Raw genomic sequence first — 19,132 nt, 5'->3', positions numbered from 1 at the left:
CCTGGCCTAGGGATTGCCTTGCATCCCCGTTGTCGTGACGCGTTGCCGCGGCAAGGAACACGGCGGCAGCGGGGTAGGAAGACCAGGGGGGTAGGATATACGCGAGGGTCAAGGAGGGAAGAGCAGGATAGAGGGCTCAAGGGTGACGCGAGGGACGCAGGCGCGAAACGCAGACGCGATAAGTCGGCGAAACGGCGCCGAGCATTCCAACGACGGCAGACTACGCGGTACGATCGAGCCGCCTGGGTAATCCCTCGTGCACCGATTCCATTGCGTCGCATACTCTTTCAGCGCGTAGTACATCTTTCCATTCGCGACCCACCTCGATCACTGGACCAGTCATGGGGGTGATGAAGACCGCGTCGGAGAGCATCCTCGAGGAGACCGTAGTCCCCAGCGAGGAGGCCAATTACTCCGTGGCCGGTCACGCTGGTAAGTTTTCGTTGGTTTTTTTTTTCCTTTTTTTGAGTGGACAAACAAATCGACCGCGTCGGGGGGGCTCGCGAGCAGGATCCACGTTTCGATCGAAGGACCGTGCCGGTTCGGGTTTAATCGCGGCGAGAATTTAAAGGCGATGTGGCGAGCCGCCCACACGAGCCACTGCTAACAGGTGTTCGAAGATACAGATATACCGGCGGCTGCGCTTCCGTCTGTGTGCCGTTGCGCTCGCGGCGTACCAAGCGGTTCCCGACTTTGCCCCCGGAATTATTCAGGATTTCCGGCGCCCCGATCCTTTGCGGTGATTGTTCCTAACGCCCGCGACACGACGGATCAACGCTTTCGATCAACAGTTTCGGCGAGTCTTGCGGTTCGGATGGCTTCGGTAGCCTCGGGGTCTCGTTGTGGGGCTCCCCCATGGGAGGACGTTCATCTTAGGACGAGGGAAAGGGGCGAGAGGGTGTCTGGGTGGGCGGTTTTTATTTTTAACGGCGGTCGGCAATCGATGCCCTTGATTGGAAATTAATCGAGCGAGAGGGGAAGGGCGAGCAAATGTTTACTTTCCGTGGACATGGTACGGGGAACTTAAAGTTGCTGATACGAACGCGCGCACCGGGCTCCTGGGTTTGTTCACGGGTATTCGAAGTAGTAACTAATTACAGTGGAACGTTAATTGTCCGAAGTAACGACGAGACATATTCCCTCCGATAATAGATCATTCGAATAATCGGTCTGGGGGGGGGGAACTAAAGTCGAAGTTTAATTGATCGTCCCGCCTTTGTAATTTCTTCTTCTGATTTTTCGATGCTTACAAGCTTGGTAAATGTTTGCACGAAGCACATGGTAAACACAACATAAAATGTAAATTAATAATTATCTGTTGTAGCTAAGATTTCCATTTCGTTTAAATTGATATTTAGACTTTCTTTTGTGGTTTTGCTAATTGTACACTTTACCTTCCAATAGTGTTACCTTCTTGTTTGTATTATTTATGTGTTTAGGTATAATACTTGCTCTACAGTAAACTAGAATGTTTGTAGGCATAGTATATCCCAGAGTTTAGTGAAATTGCTTGCCTATGGTTTCGCCGTGTAAACAGTGTAGGATTTGTAATACTATAGACGTGTGTCCCATTTCGTGCTGCGATAATCTGTCGTTAATCAATATTTGAATTATCGGCGTTTCGATAATCGACTCTCTATACTAAAATTATCGAGCTTTCTTGATTTCTCTTATTATCTTTAGTGTCTTCAAAGTTGATACGCAAGTGTGGACGAATTACGAAGTATCACGCGATTTATTTACGTAGACCAGTGCCATATTACGCGTGACGCACTATTCAAATTACTCGGCTGACCTATTTAATACATTTTGTTTGTACCTAGATACCAGCGTGCGTTGCATCGAATAAAATTAATAAAACCTGACGTGCTCTGTGACTGACAGTTTTTCAGACGCGGTAGCGAACGTGTTAGTACAAAGAATTTGTTGTTTATATAAAATTTAAGTTTGTCAGATGGTTTCTCGAGACTTCTGTTGTTCGATAGACGTTTCAACGCATCAACGTCGCCCCGTCTTCGATCAGATCCAATGTTACGGATGTTCCTTAAAGGTGCTTCCTCGTGTCTCGCGGGAAAATAATCCGACTCTGGTTCGCGTTGTCTTAAAATTTCGAGTTATCAACGAGACAAAATTCGCCAGCTGGGCCACGAAAGGCTCCCGAGTCTGGTCGAAATTAAAGTCCTCGACACGATTTATCGCGGTGCGTTTCGAAGCAATGTATCGAAAGCAAAATCGTGTGGGCGGTGCGTTTATTCCGAAAGCGGCACGCATCGACTCTATTTATATTTACGGAGAATCGATACACGGCCGATGCAAACTTTTTAAAGGAGCAATCGCTCTTACGCCGCGGCGAAAGCAACAAAAAGAAAAGCTGCGTGCTTCGCGTTACAAGTGAACAAAACGTGATCTGTGTTCCATCGTTGGCGCGCTTCTCTGTTCACAGACTATCAAAGATGGTATTTTCATACCGTTAACCCCTCCTTATCGAACGTTTATTTAAAACGTTTCCAGAATATTTATCCTCTGTAATAGTAAAACTGCATCGGAAGATAGGATGGCTAATTCGTTCCTTCCGTGCTTTTCCGATGTAACGTAATTTCCCGTCTGTTTTCAAGGGAATCATGAAAAAGGTAAACCAGGATGCGAGTGCTCCCGGCGAGGGAAGCAAACCGACGTCATATTAAAGACGCGGAACAATGTGGTACAATCGTCCTTGGCCTCGTAAAAGCGCCTATGGCTCGATAGGAAGCTCGTAGTCTTCTGGAAATAGCGAGTTTTAAGCTCATGCTATCATACGGAAATATTAACGAGAAGCGGGACTGATAATCAACTCGAGATACTATGAGCCTTTGATCCATTTAAATTTCGAAACCACTCCGGATAATTCAGCGACTTAACGTTTCCCTTGTTCCCCGTTTTCCATTTTTCCCTTTCGTTTTCATATACCAGTCGCGGTCCTGGAAATTGCGTTCTACAATTTTTGTCAATTTCTGCGGTGCAGGCTATTATCCGATCCATCCACTTTAGTATTTTCCCCTGGCTCGTTTGTGTCATTTTTATTCCATCAACCTTCTTCGTTGTGCCAATTTTAAATAAGAAATCAACCCGCGTTCTTCGACGGAGAAATCGCAGCGTCGCCCGCGGCTGGAGGGTTAAATTATGGCTCGCGGAAAGCCTGGAAAACCGCGAAATATTCTATTTATTATATATTATTTTCGTTGAGAAATTTGCTGCTTATACGGGTGGTACGATTTTAGGAACCTGTTGCTCGAATCGTATCTCGCGCGGTGCTTTAGAAAAAGGCTCACATCGAAAATAATTTTGAAAATACTTCGCGCGCGAACGCCTCGACCACTGGATTCATTGATAATTCATTTATGCCTCCGCGTCACGGATATCTTATACGCTGTATTGTTTCCTTTATTTTTCATCTCCGATGCTGTGTACGTTTCCGAATTATTACCATTTTACGGCACCATTTGAAAGTCAACGGAACCGATTGATACGCTGTTCTATCGTCGTTATGCGAATACGGACACCGGACGTAAATAATTCAATGGGATCGAAGCGGCTATAAATATCGACGTGTCTTTTGATTTTTGTTCGTCGACGGTGACGTGGAAACAGTTTTTAGTCGTTTTTCCCCGTGGTCGGCGACGGGGTTCATTCATGCAAAAATTTGTAATTGGCGACACGCTGGGTCGCTCGACTAGCGTCAGACGAACCAATTCGACTAAATTGGCCCTTTGACGTGTACATTTACGACAGAGTTATTTTCGAACCAAAGCAGCTTTCGCAGCTTCCGCTGCGCGAGCACGGAACGGTCAAGGACTATAATCATTCAGTTCCGAAGCTGTGTGAGCGTATCCACTGCACCTGGAAATGAACGTCCCGTCGACAACTATGCGTTTCCTCCTCTAAGAGACTCAATTAACGGCGCCGATTAATTCTTACCTTGACACTGAGAGGCTTTAATGGGTTCGAGACTTACGAATATTTCCTGCATTCTTCGCGATGCAAATAAAATTAACAAGAGAAGCCCCACGGGAATTGAAATTTAATATTCTGGGAATGACAATTAATTATATTATTAGTCCACCGAATAGGAGATTCAATCCCTATCGCCCACTACTTTCCGACAAAGATGTCCTTACCTGATCGAGCCATCAGAAACGTCTCTTCAAATCTTTGTCGCGCGAATTCTGTTCCTAGCATTAAAGAATTTTTGTAGTGAGAAGATGACAGAACAATTACTTTGAAACTATATCTAATAAACATTTTAGTCATTTCTGGAAATAAATGATCTTAAGCGACGAAGCTCCGTGACCATAATCGCCGTACAACCCAATTTCCACTGTGTACAATATCAGATCCTCATTACCGTCTTTTCTATATCACCACGTGTGACCTAGAACGTTATTACGTAATACGTCAAAAGATTTATCTTAATAGCCACTTTCGTACGATATAAATAGATTTATTGCTTTCCAACGAAGAAGATTAAGGTCACCTTTGTAAATCCAACCTCGTTGCAAATTTCGATTAAATCTCGTCATCGCCTAACAAAGATACAAACTTTTAAATCAAAACAAGCGCCTAACCCAGACTCCCGCGCGAATGGAATCCGAAGTATCGCGGTACAATTTGCAAAGGTATCTTTATTCCGGCGTCGTACGGTTTCTGACCACGATGGTGCTGTCGAAGAAGGCTGGGCGTTTCTAATTCAGCCCGAGAGTCGGTGCTCGCTTAATATTTCGAACGGGTAGAACGAAACGCGACCATCGCTGCAAGTCACGGGCGCATTATCGAAATCTTGTCTCGTAGTGGTCGAAGAGGAGCCAGCGACGTGCGGGGCATTAGCATGCGGGGATCATCGGATTACAGGAATTCCGGGGACCTGGTTGGCTAAATGTTGTCGTTGTTACGAGGACGCCCGGATCAATTAACAACCCGTTTGCCCAAACACGTTAAACGTCATCCTTGCAGCAGTCCTCGGTTTCGACGGACTCTGTTTCACCCTCCATCTCGTGAGATATCGTGTCGTCGTAGGTGAAGCAGGGGGTGAAGCACGGGGTGACTCTTGCAGCCCCACAGACGTCCAGCTCGCTGCTGGTCGACGTTCCGTCAGCGTCGTTCTGCTGTGCCTGTTCCTTCAGCGTCTTCATTATCTCCTCGTCCAGTTCCTCCGGTGGTAGAATATCGTTCTCGTACTTCTCGATCACGTCCAGGACGGACTGCATCGTCTCCGTGAAGTCGGGCTCGAACATCTTCCCCTCTGGATTCTCTTTGAACAAGTACTCAGCCTGAAAGAACCAGATTTCGATTTTAAAGATGAAACCATTACCTTGATTAGTCAAATGGAACTAGGTTAGAATCAACCCTTAAATGGATGGCACGCGTCATGCACGCTCTGTATAGATAACAATAGATGGAGGACAGATTGAGCATGCATATTGATAAAAGTAGGCAGTGCTCGTACGAAGAGTGCCAGAAGTGTGACAGCACTGATTAGTACTAGTCCTAGTTACCTCGAAGAGGGCAAGAATTAAAAGAATGTAATGTTGTGTCAAATAAATCACATAAACTTCGTTCTATTCTCAGACACATTCGATTCAGACGCTGGCATGTTCAATAAGGATTCATGACAGAGGAAGCTAGTAACGGAATATCTCTCTATATTCTTTCTCGGAGTCGTTGGACGCACAATGCTGTGCACGCGTTTACTGGTCCACTTAAAAATGGGTCGTGTCACGTTTCACGAGCTTCCGGCCCAGTTTTACCCTCTAATCTCGCCTACGTTACATTGTTTACTTTTTACAATACACCTCTACGGCCGTTGCAACCACTTCTTTCGATGTTTCCGGATCGAAGTCGACCGAACAAAAAAAAAAAAAACGCGTAGGCTTTTAAGTACAATAAATAACTCCGACGATATAATGGACGTAAAACAGTAAAGATTAGAACAGATCCAGTCATTTGCTCTACACTTTTTCGAATCACAGCCTAACACAAAGCGCGTTAGTGGACGGTTTAGGGTAGCATACAGTTTCGATTTTGTCTCTACGTTGTTTCCTATAATGATCGAGCGTGAGATCTTCCAAAACCTTGCCTGTACTTGCATAATAACATGGCAGGTTCTGTTATTTCGAGACTCGTTCATTATTTAGCTGACTATTGAAAGCAGAAGCCTCGAATCGAAGCTCGAGAATCCTTTTTCGAGTGCTATCGACTGCTCGTTTTTTAAAAATAATAACGTTGTGCACAAAGCAATGTTTTTTCGGGGGAGAAATGTCCGTGTACTTGCATCTGTCGTTCCAATTAAATAAATTGGCTTTGTTCCGCGCCACTCGGATCTCTGAACCGTTTTAATCCGAAAATGACTACGCAAGGATTTCTTGAAAAATAGTTACTATTATACGTCATTTCAAGTTCAATATATTTCTCTTTAAACAATTAAGTTCTGCTTTAATATCGCGGCAGCGTAAAACGAAAGTGCATTCTGCGAATTCACACAGGGTGACCTTCCACGTTCACGGAGGAACGCGAGTTATTTTATCAAACGAAAAATCAAGATGCGTATCTCTATTTAATTTCACAACTTGTACTCTCTATCGCCTTCGAACGCCACTGTACACGGTGGTCGTTTAAACGTAGACTCTGAGCTCTCTTAATTTACTAAAAAGCATTAAATTTACTCGTTGATCCAAATATTTGTTTGCAGAACGTAACTATAACGTTTACTACCACGGGCGTTTGGTTACTTTGGAAAACACCGCGGTTCGGTGTTATCCTAGGAGAGATATCGAAACTAGTTTCAGTGGAATAGCAGTTGCTACGGCGCAACGGGGGATGCTAATTATGTAAACGTGACGAAGACGTCCAGGACAGTGTCTACTCGTTTTCAAACGATGCAGAATAATCGAGGGTTCTTATGTAACGCTTAAACGCGAGACGAGACACCCTGCCGTCTTCAATTTCCGCAAAACGTGACAATGCGATCTCGAAGAAACCTAATGGCCCTTGTAAGATTGATACTCGTAAGTTGGACGCCCGTCGTAATTTGAATACGTATCGCGTAGAATGCAACCATCCGGTTCATCATTAATTTTCATCCCCATTTTCAGCTGACTCTTCCGGTGTAATATCAAACGACAGAAGTTTGTTTATTAAGCCCTCCTGGTACGCGGTACGTGCTCTTGCATCTCGTGTACTATCTCGTCACTCGCCGAATGTCGTTACCATTTCGCGATAGTGCACCTGAAGTTCCCGTTGTGTTTGTTTATCCTGCCATAATGTGGGGCTTAACAAGACCCGGGAACTTTCGTACATCGTATTGTCTGCTGAATCATTTGCAGTGGCTTCCCCTTAAACCCAGGATTTACTTCCAAAACGTATAAAATTTGTGTCTTGATAAATTCAAGACACGATCGTTTCGTTGAAAATCTTAAAATCCATTCTATTGTACTCCTCTTCGGATAACCAGTGGGTCAGGGATACCTAACGTGTTCCAAAACACACGTAGGCCAGGACTGACCTGACCCAGACCACTCAAGAATTATGGGGTTTTAACACAGTATTTTAAGAAAATATTTTCAATTATCATTGCGTTATATTCAACGCGAAACAGAAGTAAACAGTCGCAGAACTGTCTATTTTCTGGTAGATTACGTGCATTGCTAGGCCACAGAATGCACTCTACAAAGTCTTAAATCAAATTTACCACGCCTACGCGAATGTGCATAAAAATCGTGGCAAATTGAACCCCTGTGGCTTCCTGTGCGCTTCCCTCGCGGAGACTGTTATCTCGCACTTTATTCGCGCAACTTATTCACGACGCCTCGACGAAAAGGAGCTTCACGGAGCGTAGAGATCGTGACTTCGCCAACAGGCCTTTTCCCCATGAACTTCGCTCGTTCGCGCCGTCTCATGAAAGTCCGGAACACCGGCGAATAACTTTCGTCGCTTTGCTTTCCACGGTTTTTCATTTATCCGTCGCGCAATTATGCGAGCTACACAAATCAGAGGTTGAACAAGTCCGCCGCCAAACTACAGTTTCCTCGTTGTTTACAGATATTTGGACAGGCTTTCTAATTTCTTCACGGATGACGTAACAAACGTTGAAGTTAGATTTTAAAGTAGCGGATCGTCTTTCGGCAATTATGTAACTACTATGCGACGCGTTCGCTTTCTTCTTATTTGCGTAACAAAGACAGCACCGAACAAGCGTTGATATTATAAATTACGACTGGCTAAAAAACCGAGTTTTGCAGAGCAAGGGACGTCCTGCCATTTAGTCGTATTTCATTAAATTCAGCAACGTCTACCGTAAGAATATTCGTGTTCCCACGTATCCCCGTTTGCGTAACTTTAAAGCGACCCTGCTCAGCGCTGTTTCGCTTACCACCCTAAATTTTAATTCCTCGTTGACCCGATGGGCACAATCTGTTTGCAAATATCTTCAAAGTAATCTCTGTGTCGGTGATTCTCGAACTTCCCCTTCCCTTTTGGGAAATCGAAGCTATCGTCGGTTGTCTTTGGACCACCCTGTATGTTGTATACGGCGGAACGATCCTCGACGCGTCGAGTAAATCATAATAAATGCCGCGACGTAATATCGCGCGTGCACCGCGTTGATTTTCCACGATAACCGCGACTGTGTTGCGAACACTCCAAGTTACAGACACCTGCGACGCGGACGCGAAAACGCTCCTCGCTGTTACATTTACGACCGCGTTTGTAACAGAGCCGCGAAACTTTCACCGTTACGAGCATGAGTGCGAACGATGATATCGTGAAATTACGAGCAGCAACACGTACGTTGACCCCCTGTTACATCGTCTGGACTACGCTGCATCGACTTCCAAATTTTTCAAGAAAACCTTTACATAGTACCGTTGTAATAATTTTGTAATATTTTCGTGACCGGCAGAGAAATATTCCTGGCCTTTCATATTTACAAAATTTAACTCGAGGCCCCCAAGAAATATGGCGTGACTCGCTGGGGAGCTATATCCTTCGACGTCAAAATGATGTCGCTCGTCCAAAGCAAACGCGAACACTCCCCCTATATTTGAATATTTTCTGCCGCACAGTGGCTGTTCGCAATTTATTTTAGAACCGTTTCGCATTTATTCATCGTTCCCGCCACAATGTACTCCTAATTGGAAGTAAATACAAATAATAACCAAGGATGTATCTCCCGCTGCGAATGATCGCTTTATTTCTTAGACACCCGGTGTGTACGCGGAGGGGGCAAACATTAGAAGTTTCAGACGTTTCAGGTAACGACCAGGGGAATTGTGTGGCGCGCGCTGGAAAAAAGAGCACCCGAACAACTCGCTGCACATTCGAAAACGAAATCTTCAATCTCGTTCGCGTTTATGCCGTCGACGAGCGCGAGCTCCTCGCGAGAAAAATACGGAAAATGTTTCCCAGGTAACATCGAGACCCCGGTTCGTATTATCGAACACGACCGACGTATAAAATTGTACCGCGATGATTGAAAAGCTTCGATCACACACGGTTCTTGGAATTCCTCGCGCGATTCAGCCCCATTAACCCTTTGCGGTCCGATGTTTCATTCCACCTGGAATTTAAATGCTTCCACTTACGTCTATCCCACGTATTTCCACCTTCGTATTTTATCCGCAAACTCCAAATCGACAGGAGCCATATATTTAATCCCTTATCTCGCGAGTTTACTTAACACCGAGTGTACCGTAATCAAAGCCTCGACTCTTTGCTCCGCGTACGTCTAACCAGTCTCGTCGTTCGTTGAAACGACGGATCAGAAAAAGTTGTAAAAGGTGTGATACACCCTCGTGTTATGACGGGACCTCCATTATGCTCGAATGTTTGCTTTGCATCCTGAGGTTTCAGCCCTCCACTCCTCCTTTTCCAATAGCTCGTTTTTTCCAGCACTCGTTCTATCGAGCAATTATTCTCTCGTTTCCATCCGTCCAACGTTCCCTACTCGATGGTTAAACGACTCGATCTAACAAATTTACAGTAGCACGCGGTTCGCCGAAGCGTTACGTTCTGTATACGCTTCTCCGTTTTACGAGTATGATCGTCGAAGGCCGCTCTCGATTCGCCATTTATTCATCCCCGTACAACGTTTTCATTCCCTTGAACTTCCGTAGACTTCTGCAAGGTCATCGTGACGCAAGATGCCCCGGAAACTTTCTCACGGATCGCATTCCGCGGAAATACGATTAAACGTACGTTATACGCACTTGCATTTGCGTACCAGACCGAACGACCATGAATCTCCTACGATTCTGCTCCGGTTCACTCTATGATTCGATGAATTTGAGAATACAGTGCTGCGAATAATTACGAATTCAACCTGTTCCAGAGTTTTCAAAGCGGTACGAAACAAAAATGAGAAAATAATCAGGCCAACCCAGATTAAATTTCCCTCTCAGCAAATTTATTCCCGTATAATTAGTTTACAATTAGGTAAAAATTTCATTATTATGGATTCGTTAAAAACGATGAAACATTTATTACGATGTAAATTATAAGTTTCAAAGAGATACAATTTGCATATTAATTGTACCATAAACCAAGATAACCATTTCTGTCGACGCTAATCGTTCCGTTCCTAATTTTCATTACTTAATTGCATTTTCAAATGGCGTTAACCGTGTAAGGAGATGTCACGCCTAGTCCAGTAATGCTAGTATAGCAATCGAATAGGAAGGAAAGGCATTGCGGTAGTTTTTCCTCCAAGGAAGAAATACTTAAAGACGTCCATTATTGGTGCTTTCACCTTAATATGGATATAATATAAAAGTTCTGACAGTTACTTTCTTCGAGCAAAAGGTTCTTCTCCCAAAGAATAGTATGTCTGATAGGTGATATACGTCTCGTATATGTTCCGTCGCGTTTCTAAAAGATGGAAATCATAGAAAGCGTAATGTTTAGACGAACGTGGCGTTACCGGGGATTTATTGCATCATGTCACCTTTTAAACAGAGAACGCCACGTCGAAGGTCGACACGCGAATAGAAGCGTGAAACGCCAATTGCTCGAAACCAGCCGGGGGCACGTCGAAGGGTAATGGGAATTTACTTCCCGTCGATATTTCACTTTTCTTTTTCTTCGGCTGTTCGCGGCGGCAGTTTGTCTTACATAAAAGCGGTGATCGATACCGCTCGAACGCAAACATCGTTCGAGTGTAGCCTGCCGAGGGGCATCTTCGATCCCATCTAAGGTTTTCGAAAGTACCTTGAACGTGAACGGGATCCAGGCGTCGACGAAAGGGTTAAACGCGACCGACTGACAGTTAATCCGGGACTCGTCACGCTCCCATTACGATCGCGGTTCGATGTCCCGAAGCGGATCGTCGTCCGATCGACAGAACCAGATCCATCGATCGTTGATACCAAGGAAATTGTCGTCGCGAAACTCTGCGAGCCCGAGAAGAGAGTGTAGCTCCAGGTAATGACGTTGCAACAGAGGTGGGGAACCGTTTGACATTGGAAGGCCACGTGTCGACGATTTCTCTACGAGACCCCAGCTTTTATTTTACGATTAATTCTATTGAAAGTAACACGCGTGCTGTTCTTAAATTTAAGAATTTTAAGAGACAATAATTTGTTTCGTTTCCGAAAATAAATTTTAGCGAGCAGCGTTCCTATCGATCGACAACACGCGTCGAAATTTGGCGAGGATTCCACACTCCCCTTTGGTAAAATATTTCAGTCACGGCTCTGGCGCTTCCGCCAGCCGAAATTCCATACTCCCTTCTAAACAGGCAGAACCGTCTCAGTTTACAGTGCGGATCGATGCCTCGCCTAAAAAATATCCGCTTTAATACCAGCCCTCTGGTGATTAGTTTCCATCTGCGATAGGAGGAGCCTCGGATCGTTAGGTAGTTTTTTCCCCGACGAATTCGATAAAACGGAAAATGCTCCGAAGGATCTGCATACTTTAGAACACTTTTAAACTTTCAACCCTTATTTACCTACGTTTTCTCCGGGCTACCAGAATTTTTTAAATAAAACATCTCTCCGAAAGTTTATAGTTTCCGCGGAATAAATTAGAACATCTACGCCGAAAGCTTTTATTTCGTTTCCTCGAAAAACGTACAAACGAACGTACGTTTGATATTATAGATGCCGGTGAGGTTCCTCGTGAAAAAGTTATGGGATCGAGGAAGTTCGCGAACCGTGGTTTCTTTTTTTACAACGCGGCTTTCAATATTTAATCGCTGGAACCTTTTAGCGTCGAATCGTTCCGCAGCGAGAAGGTTAGCGACTTTTAGATCGATCGGAATCGAATGGATATCAGGAAAGGCAATTCGTCGGAAAAGCTTTCCATGCGTCCGAGTTTAATCGGTGCTGCGGGACACAGTGATCCCGATCCTCGCTCGAAGCTTCGTTCAAAAAGACGAGGTCGAATTTACTAACGAACGTTTGTTTTATTCATACGATTAGTCGGTTCTCTATTCTCGAATATCAACGTACTCGTTTTCTTAAGAATCGGAAAAGGCAATACGAATCGGCTCAGAAAAGACTATTAAACGTTTACGGTTTAAATGAATTTCACGGCAGAATCACGAAATTGCTGTTTCAATATTCATAGAGCAGCATTAATGTAGTCATGCCCGTTCGTTTGCGTACCAGCGTGGATTAACTTTAATATTCCGAATTACCCGTTTGCGTGAAAAGACATTTTCAATGGCGAAATCTTTTTACTAATCGAACTTGTTTGACGAGCAACGATGAGCGGAATTTATATTTTGTGGAAATTATTCCAAGCCAGTCGTTGAAAATTATGAATACAGCATCGATGTTTGTCTTTGAATCGCAAAGTGGTAATTAGGGGATCGTTTCTACACCCGATAATGTCACGTACGTTGTTGGTATTTTGCCCGTATCTGGGCTGTATTTGCTTATGCAGGCTATTCCAATAGTAGACGACAAACTGAATCAGAAACCGATACGTGTATGCTTCGTAAAGAAACGTTTGCGCAGAGTTCAAACGAAATAAAAATCTGTTGTTTTCGAAAATAAAACGTGTTCGTAATCGTAAAGTTATGGTGCTTGAAACACAGTCGAAGCGAATAGAATCAACCACGAAAGATTCCAGATATGTATTGCAATGGTTTCTGTTAACGATACAATGTATGTCAACGTATATCTTCTCGTGTTTGTCTTACGTGACCGTGTATAATATCTGTACGCGTTCCAGACTGTCTGACGCTTAAATAGCGCGACGGAAGTCAGACCCTGAAACTTTCCTTATACCTTGAAAATGGAACCTCAGATTGTAAAATGGTAAACCACATTCTGACTCTATTTGTCGCGTGGAATCACGCGTCTCAACTTTTGACATGATTATCAACCAGCTTGTAAACTAACTCAACCGAGGCATCCGCTAACTCCAATCTAATAGACGCCCACAAAGGTAGCAATTTATCTTTCGATAATTTCCACGACTATGGTCGACCCAATTGTTTCAATATTAAATGTAAAATGTGGCACAATCAATAAGTATTCTCGAGCGAAATCCGGAGTATCGTAGATCTAATAAACAATACGTTAGGGGCGCAGAGGAACGTTGGGTGATCGCTTGGAAAGATTGCCCGTGATTTCAGCCTCTGAACAGAAGCGTAGACGCGAAAGTATGTCCCGTTGCTAAGCGTACTACTTTTCCGGGAGATTCGTGGCACAATAATCCTATTCCTTTGTTTGTTATGCATTTTTGCAATTCTTATACGGCCTTCGGTAAACCAGATAAAAAGAAAACAATAAAAACAAGTTCCCTGCCGTTTGTTCGATCCTCCGAACGATAACGAAGGTAAAGAGAGGAGAGTAAAAGTTTCGCAGATAATTACCGTCGAAACTTCGAACGCGTTTTAATAATAATTCGCGAACAATGGGCTTGTAAGATGATTTTCGATGGACTCACGAGAAAGTCGACGGGGTCGTCGGGCCGCAAGTTCGCAACTTCGATGAGGCCTTGCGTCAACGTCGGGAAGATGTACTTCACCAGGTAGTGTCTCAGAGGCATTCCCATAAGGCTGAGCCTTTCCTCTTCCTCTTCCTTCAGTTTCTCCATCAGGCTCGTCTGCGAATAGGAAACTCTGTGGGGGATATCGGTCTCGCGGAACGTTAATCTCTCGCGATGGTTCGCGCCGTGTGCATTTTACGCTGATTAGTTTCGCGGAGTAAACGATAACCGCTGCCGGAGAACAATTCCACCGTTAATATTTTGTGTCTGCGTTGAACGGGGATGGGACAGGGCCGGGTTGCTCGCGCAACGAATGATTTATACGCGGTCCCTACGATTTCCGATATTCATCTATCGAAATAGGAAACCAATGATTGGCATTTTCCGATAGCTGATACGAAAAGGCATTGTGGAAGCGATTCTAATGGAATCGCTACTTCTATATTACAATTAATACCGCGTGTCTTCCATTTGCCATCGACGACCAAAATGGCCGCGTCTCGACTCGAAGTGTTTCTGTTTTTTTTTTAAATATTAAATTTAAGGAAAGGATCGTTTATGAATCGAAGCAGCTTCAAGCAACGAATTTTCTTGTATTTTTTACGGGCTGGAAACACGATCGATTATATCAGGGACAGATGGACGTTACCTCCATGGAAGAATATTAAATTAAATTTGAGAAAAGAAACGAAGGACTCGGCGATGATCAAGGAATATATTTTTGTAGAATTAAAAGCAGACAAAAAGAAGTTTGCCTAGCTTTTACGGGGCAGATGCAATTTATCGTGTTATTTTGACGAAAGCAAAGAAAAACCGAATTAGAATTACAAATGGTTCCGTCCGCTCTCCCGGCGACGGCGAAACCTGAAATTCGTTTTTGCGGGATACTTTTTCGTGTCTGAAAGCAACTTTTGAAAGCTGAAAGTTTCACAAACGTAACATAAATCTGCAATCCTCGACACGTGTTTACGAATAAAACACGGCTAAAAAGGATCTCGATTAAAAGTCATCCCGAGAGTTGTCGAACCAAGAACGTTTTGTCATCGCGCGACGATAATTTTAATTTAAGCCGGTGAAAATAATTTTACAGAATTTATCAACGTGTGTCCGTGTTACAACCGTTTTGGAAACGATGACTGTAGAGTGGATCGATATAAATGCAATTCTCTTTTATCCATTGTACCCGGTTCTTTGTTTCGTCATTTTCGTTCAGTCGTATCGAATTGTTTTGCGTTCTACGTTTCCGCGCTGTAACGATTGTTTTGTCTGTAAAGCTTTATCGTAATAAAAGGATGTGCGTTTTACGAATACATCGAGCAGAGCAAAACAAAGGATCGCAAGGTGGTTATAGAAAGTTGATACAATTGGATTGCAGCCTTCTTTAAACGTAATCCGTTGCGCGAGCGTATTTCAAAGATTCTCTTCAATTATTCCATTTCTACGGAACTCTGCGTGTTTTGATCGTCTCTAAATAATTTAATTTAATTTTTCTATATAAATCTAAACCCATCTACAGGTTGAGAGCAACCGTCTCGAGCTCCGTTCTCCAAGACCCTATATATTCTGAATTAAAGTGGATAAACGGAACGTACTGCAATTACGTATTCCGCGAGTAACCAATTTGCCTTGACTATTAATTCGAAACAATAAATTCTAACCCATTCCTCCATTTTCTCTTGGCGTTCCCTCTTGCGTTGCAAAATTTCTCTCTCCTGTTGCAGCTTCGCGGCGGTTTCCGCACTTTGCGCTTCCGCCTCGTTGCGTTTTCGCGCTTCCCTCGCCTCCTCCGCGGTTAATCCTGACCGAATAAAAACCGCTATAGAAATTCACACGTTGGGAAAATACGGGAAACGAATTGCTGTCCACCTAACTCGGCGTTAAAACGAGCGTAACTAAACGTCTGTTTCGCTCGAGTTAATTGTAATATTTAAATATAAATTCTACGATTTGTATTTAACTCTCCGCCATTGCGGAGAAACTCGCTGGTTTGGTAGACGATTTCGTGCTTATAAACGACGGATAATCAATCTGTCTGAAGCATAAATAGGTTCACGGTATTCCGTTGCCAGAGAAGTTATCTCAATATTTTTTTCTCGGCGAGAAAAGACTGCTCCCGTCTACGACGAAGTGATAAATGACAAATTCGGTCACATTGAAAGTGTCTTGGTCCTCACCGTAGTTCCTCGGCGGGCCGAGTCTCTCGAGACACTGATGAATCGAGGGGAACATGTCTGGACAAACGTCCTCCTCCACGCCGATGATGAGCGGGTGAATTTCAATTTCGTCGAAGAACTGCAAGGGTGTGTTGTCGTCGGTGTTTCTGCTCCTGGTATCGATTCGTTTCGACAATTTTCGTTAGCTCGGAGTTGCCGAATTTTTAAAAAGGAAATAATTCCGGGGACACGCGATCCCTATTTCGAGAAAGAACGACCCAACGAACGCGAAAACCGCGTCGACTAAATCGACGTCTGCGGTTCGCCGGGGCGATATCGTTTTACGTCGTGCCCTTTAAAAGGTTTCGAATTATCGACTGCATCGCGATACACAATACAACGACACGCGAATAAACGAGCTCCCCACATGCCGTGTTACGTGTTTTCCGATTTAATAACATTTCCCGCCATCAATTACTTCGCGATTCGAAAACATCTCCCTTTGGACCGTGATAATTTCCGTCGTATTGTATTCGATATTACCAGGCGCGATTCACGGCGACTGTCGCGCTATTCAAACTCTTTGGTTATTTATTTTTTAACGACGAGGCCACTTTCCTCGCCAGAGAAACGATAATAAAATCTCATAAAATTCCTAGAAAGTGTCATCGTCGGTAGCCGAACACCATGTATAATTGTTCGAATAACATTTTCAATCCTTATCGATTCTGGTTACGTAAATAAGTCGAACTTTGAACCGAACAAATCGTTCTCTAATCGCTGACTACGCGTCAAGCACGTATCAATGTTTTACCACGTTTTATTCAAATGCGTGTCAGGTAGTCGTAAATACCGACCGGCTAAGTGGAAATGAATTTTTTGTCGGAGATAAACAAGTCGCCTATAAATTCTTCCTGTTACGTCAGCGCATAATATTACGCGACCCTACGAGCTATTAAACTCCGCGTACCGTTCAATTATGCCGTGGTTTTTCTTAATTAAACTTGTTACGCTGGTTTTCTCGGATTCAATTACCGTTTCATTCAGGGGATAGTTCAGAAATTCTTTAAACGTTGGATTCAGTTTTTTTAAGCGTTTGCCATGCATCTGCGAAACATTCTGTTCCCCTGGCAGCGATTCAGAGCGCTGAAACCGAGCCTCGAAAGAACGTTCCCATTACCTGTACTCCTTCAAACGTCGTATCATGTGTTCCTCGGTGTAATGGGTACCCTGGATCTCAATCTCCGGTTTCTGGATGATTCGTTCCTTCAGAAATTCGTCGCTGGCATCCAGAGCCACCACCAACTCTGGCACGATCGAGTGACCAGCGTCGTCAGCGTCGGTGGCTTCCTCGTCGACGTCCTCGTCCTCCGCGTCCTCTTCGTGCTGATTCTCCCCGGCGAACAGCTCCCTCGCCTGTTCCAAGGTCTTCGGATACCCATCCACGACGTACCCTTGATTTCGCGCCTCCTTGGAGCGTAGCTTCCTCAGGAACAATCTTGAACGGAATTACGTACGCGTCGAGTGACACGACTCATTGAGAACTTTCGATAATAACTCGGAAAAGTTAATTTCCCGGGAAGCAATCTCGTGAATGAGACGCCAGTAAAAGGAATCGATCGCAATTATACGGTAACCCCGGCCTGGCATCCGGTTGCTCGACAACTCCCACGCACGTTCAACTTCACGAAAACGAGTCTCAACGATCACCGTTGCGAAATGCAGTTCTATCGGGTCGAGTAATGAGTTTCGATATTTTTAACGGGACATCGACCCGCGGTCCACGTGGCATTTTCTTATTGCAAGAACGATAACCCAGTTTATAATAATATATTTAATATACATACGTAAGCGAAACAGTAACTTGGAGAAATTTATTTTATCGTTATTTTGTGTGTTAATACTCTCTATTTGTTTCTCTTTCTACTGTTTATCTAGATTCTGATTATCAGCACTGGGAAGTATTGTAATCCGTATTGGGTCAGACGTTTTAGCCAGCGTTAGTCGAGCGTGCGTCTGATCAAATTACTCGACACTGTCCACATTCTACTTACTCCTGGTACCATACTCGCCTTAGCCCAGGAGTTATAATGTTTGTTTCTTCTGGGAGTATAAAGAAATATTACTATATCCGTATCTTTATTTTTAACTGTAACGTCAACATTTGTATCATAAACACAACGTATACAGTACAATTCTTTTTCATTTACTGCATTGTATTCTGTGTTGGATTAATAACAGTAACTGTATCTTGTCTGAGCACAGTGACTGCATATTCTTTTTTTAGTATAATTTTCCCTACAATGTATACCATGTGCAGCTGTGTTGTAATAAACACGCGCTATTATTGTTACTCTGTACAAAAACGTCAGTCGAGCAGAGAAATAGAAAACAGTTTTATTATGAAATTTAATACACTTTTTCTCACTTACAATTGCTAAACGATCGATCACACATGTAAACGTCGATACAATAGAGTGTTTTTTTCTTCCCGTCGAGAGAGCTTTTATCTAGAGAACAAAAAAAAACACCACGATCCAATCATATTGAAATTTCATGAAAGCGACTATTCTGGGCACAACCTCTCTTTGTTAACTTCCTGTCAGCAGGAATCAAAAAACGTAAAATGGGTGAATAATCGTTCGGAGCGTCCATTAGGTCGAGGCAAAAAATTTCTATTTGAGGAAGTTTGGTTATCGAAGTTTTATTGCGCACGGCAACCAGCGACGCGTTATAATATTCCTGGAATCCATAAGGCAAAATAGGAGTCGGTTTAAATGGAAAACAAATAAAAAACTTTTTTAAATATATTAATTTTAAAACGATTCCCTTGAATCTCTTGTTTAAATGTTCGTTAAAATTGGCCCAACGACGACACGCGCTGGAAAAGCCAGACGAAGGCTATAAAAGTGATGGCTCAAGCTACTGTCGCGCGAGGTTGCTCACCTCGGAGAAGCCCCGGACGAAATTTACGGCCACGACACGCTTCAATTTTTGATGAAGTGTCGCAGAATCGT

At 43.7% G+C, this 19,132-nt stretch overlaps 1 protein-coding gene across 1 annotated transcript in view; it reads left to right on the top strand.

The window, feature by feature from the left end:
* The first annotated feature begins 226 nt into the window (after nt 1-226).
* Nucleotides 227-19,132, top strand: part of LOC122399492 (synaptotagmin-10-like) — a 40,763-nt gene continuing 21,857 nt past the window's right edge. The window contains exon 1 of the mRNA XM_043400194.1: nt 227-432. Within this exon, the coding sequence (XP_043256129.1) occupies nt 342-432 (91 nt within the window). The 5' untranslated portion in view covers nt 227-341. The remainder of the gene's footprint in view (nt 433-19,132) is intronic.

The sequence above is a fragment of the Colletes gigas genome, unplaced genomic scaffold (assembly GCF_013123115.1).
Source record: "Colletes gigas isolate AHSC1104 unplaced genomic scaffold, ASM1312311v1 Colletes_gigas_Sc00013, whole genome shotgun sequence".
In the NCBI taxonomy this organism is placed as follows: Eukaryota; Metazoa; Arthropoda; class Insecta; order Hymenoptera; family Colletidae; genus Colletes; species Colletes gigas.
Note: the sequence above shows the minus strand (reverse complement) of the source record. Positions and strands in the feature narration are given on the sequence as shown.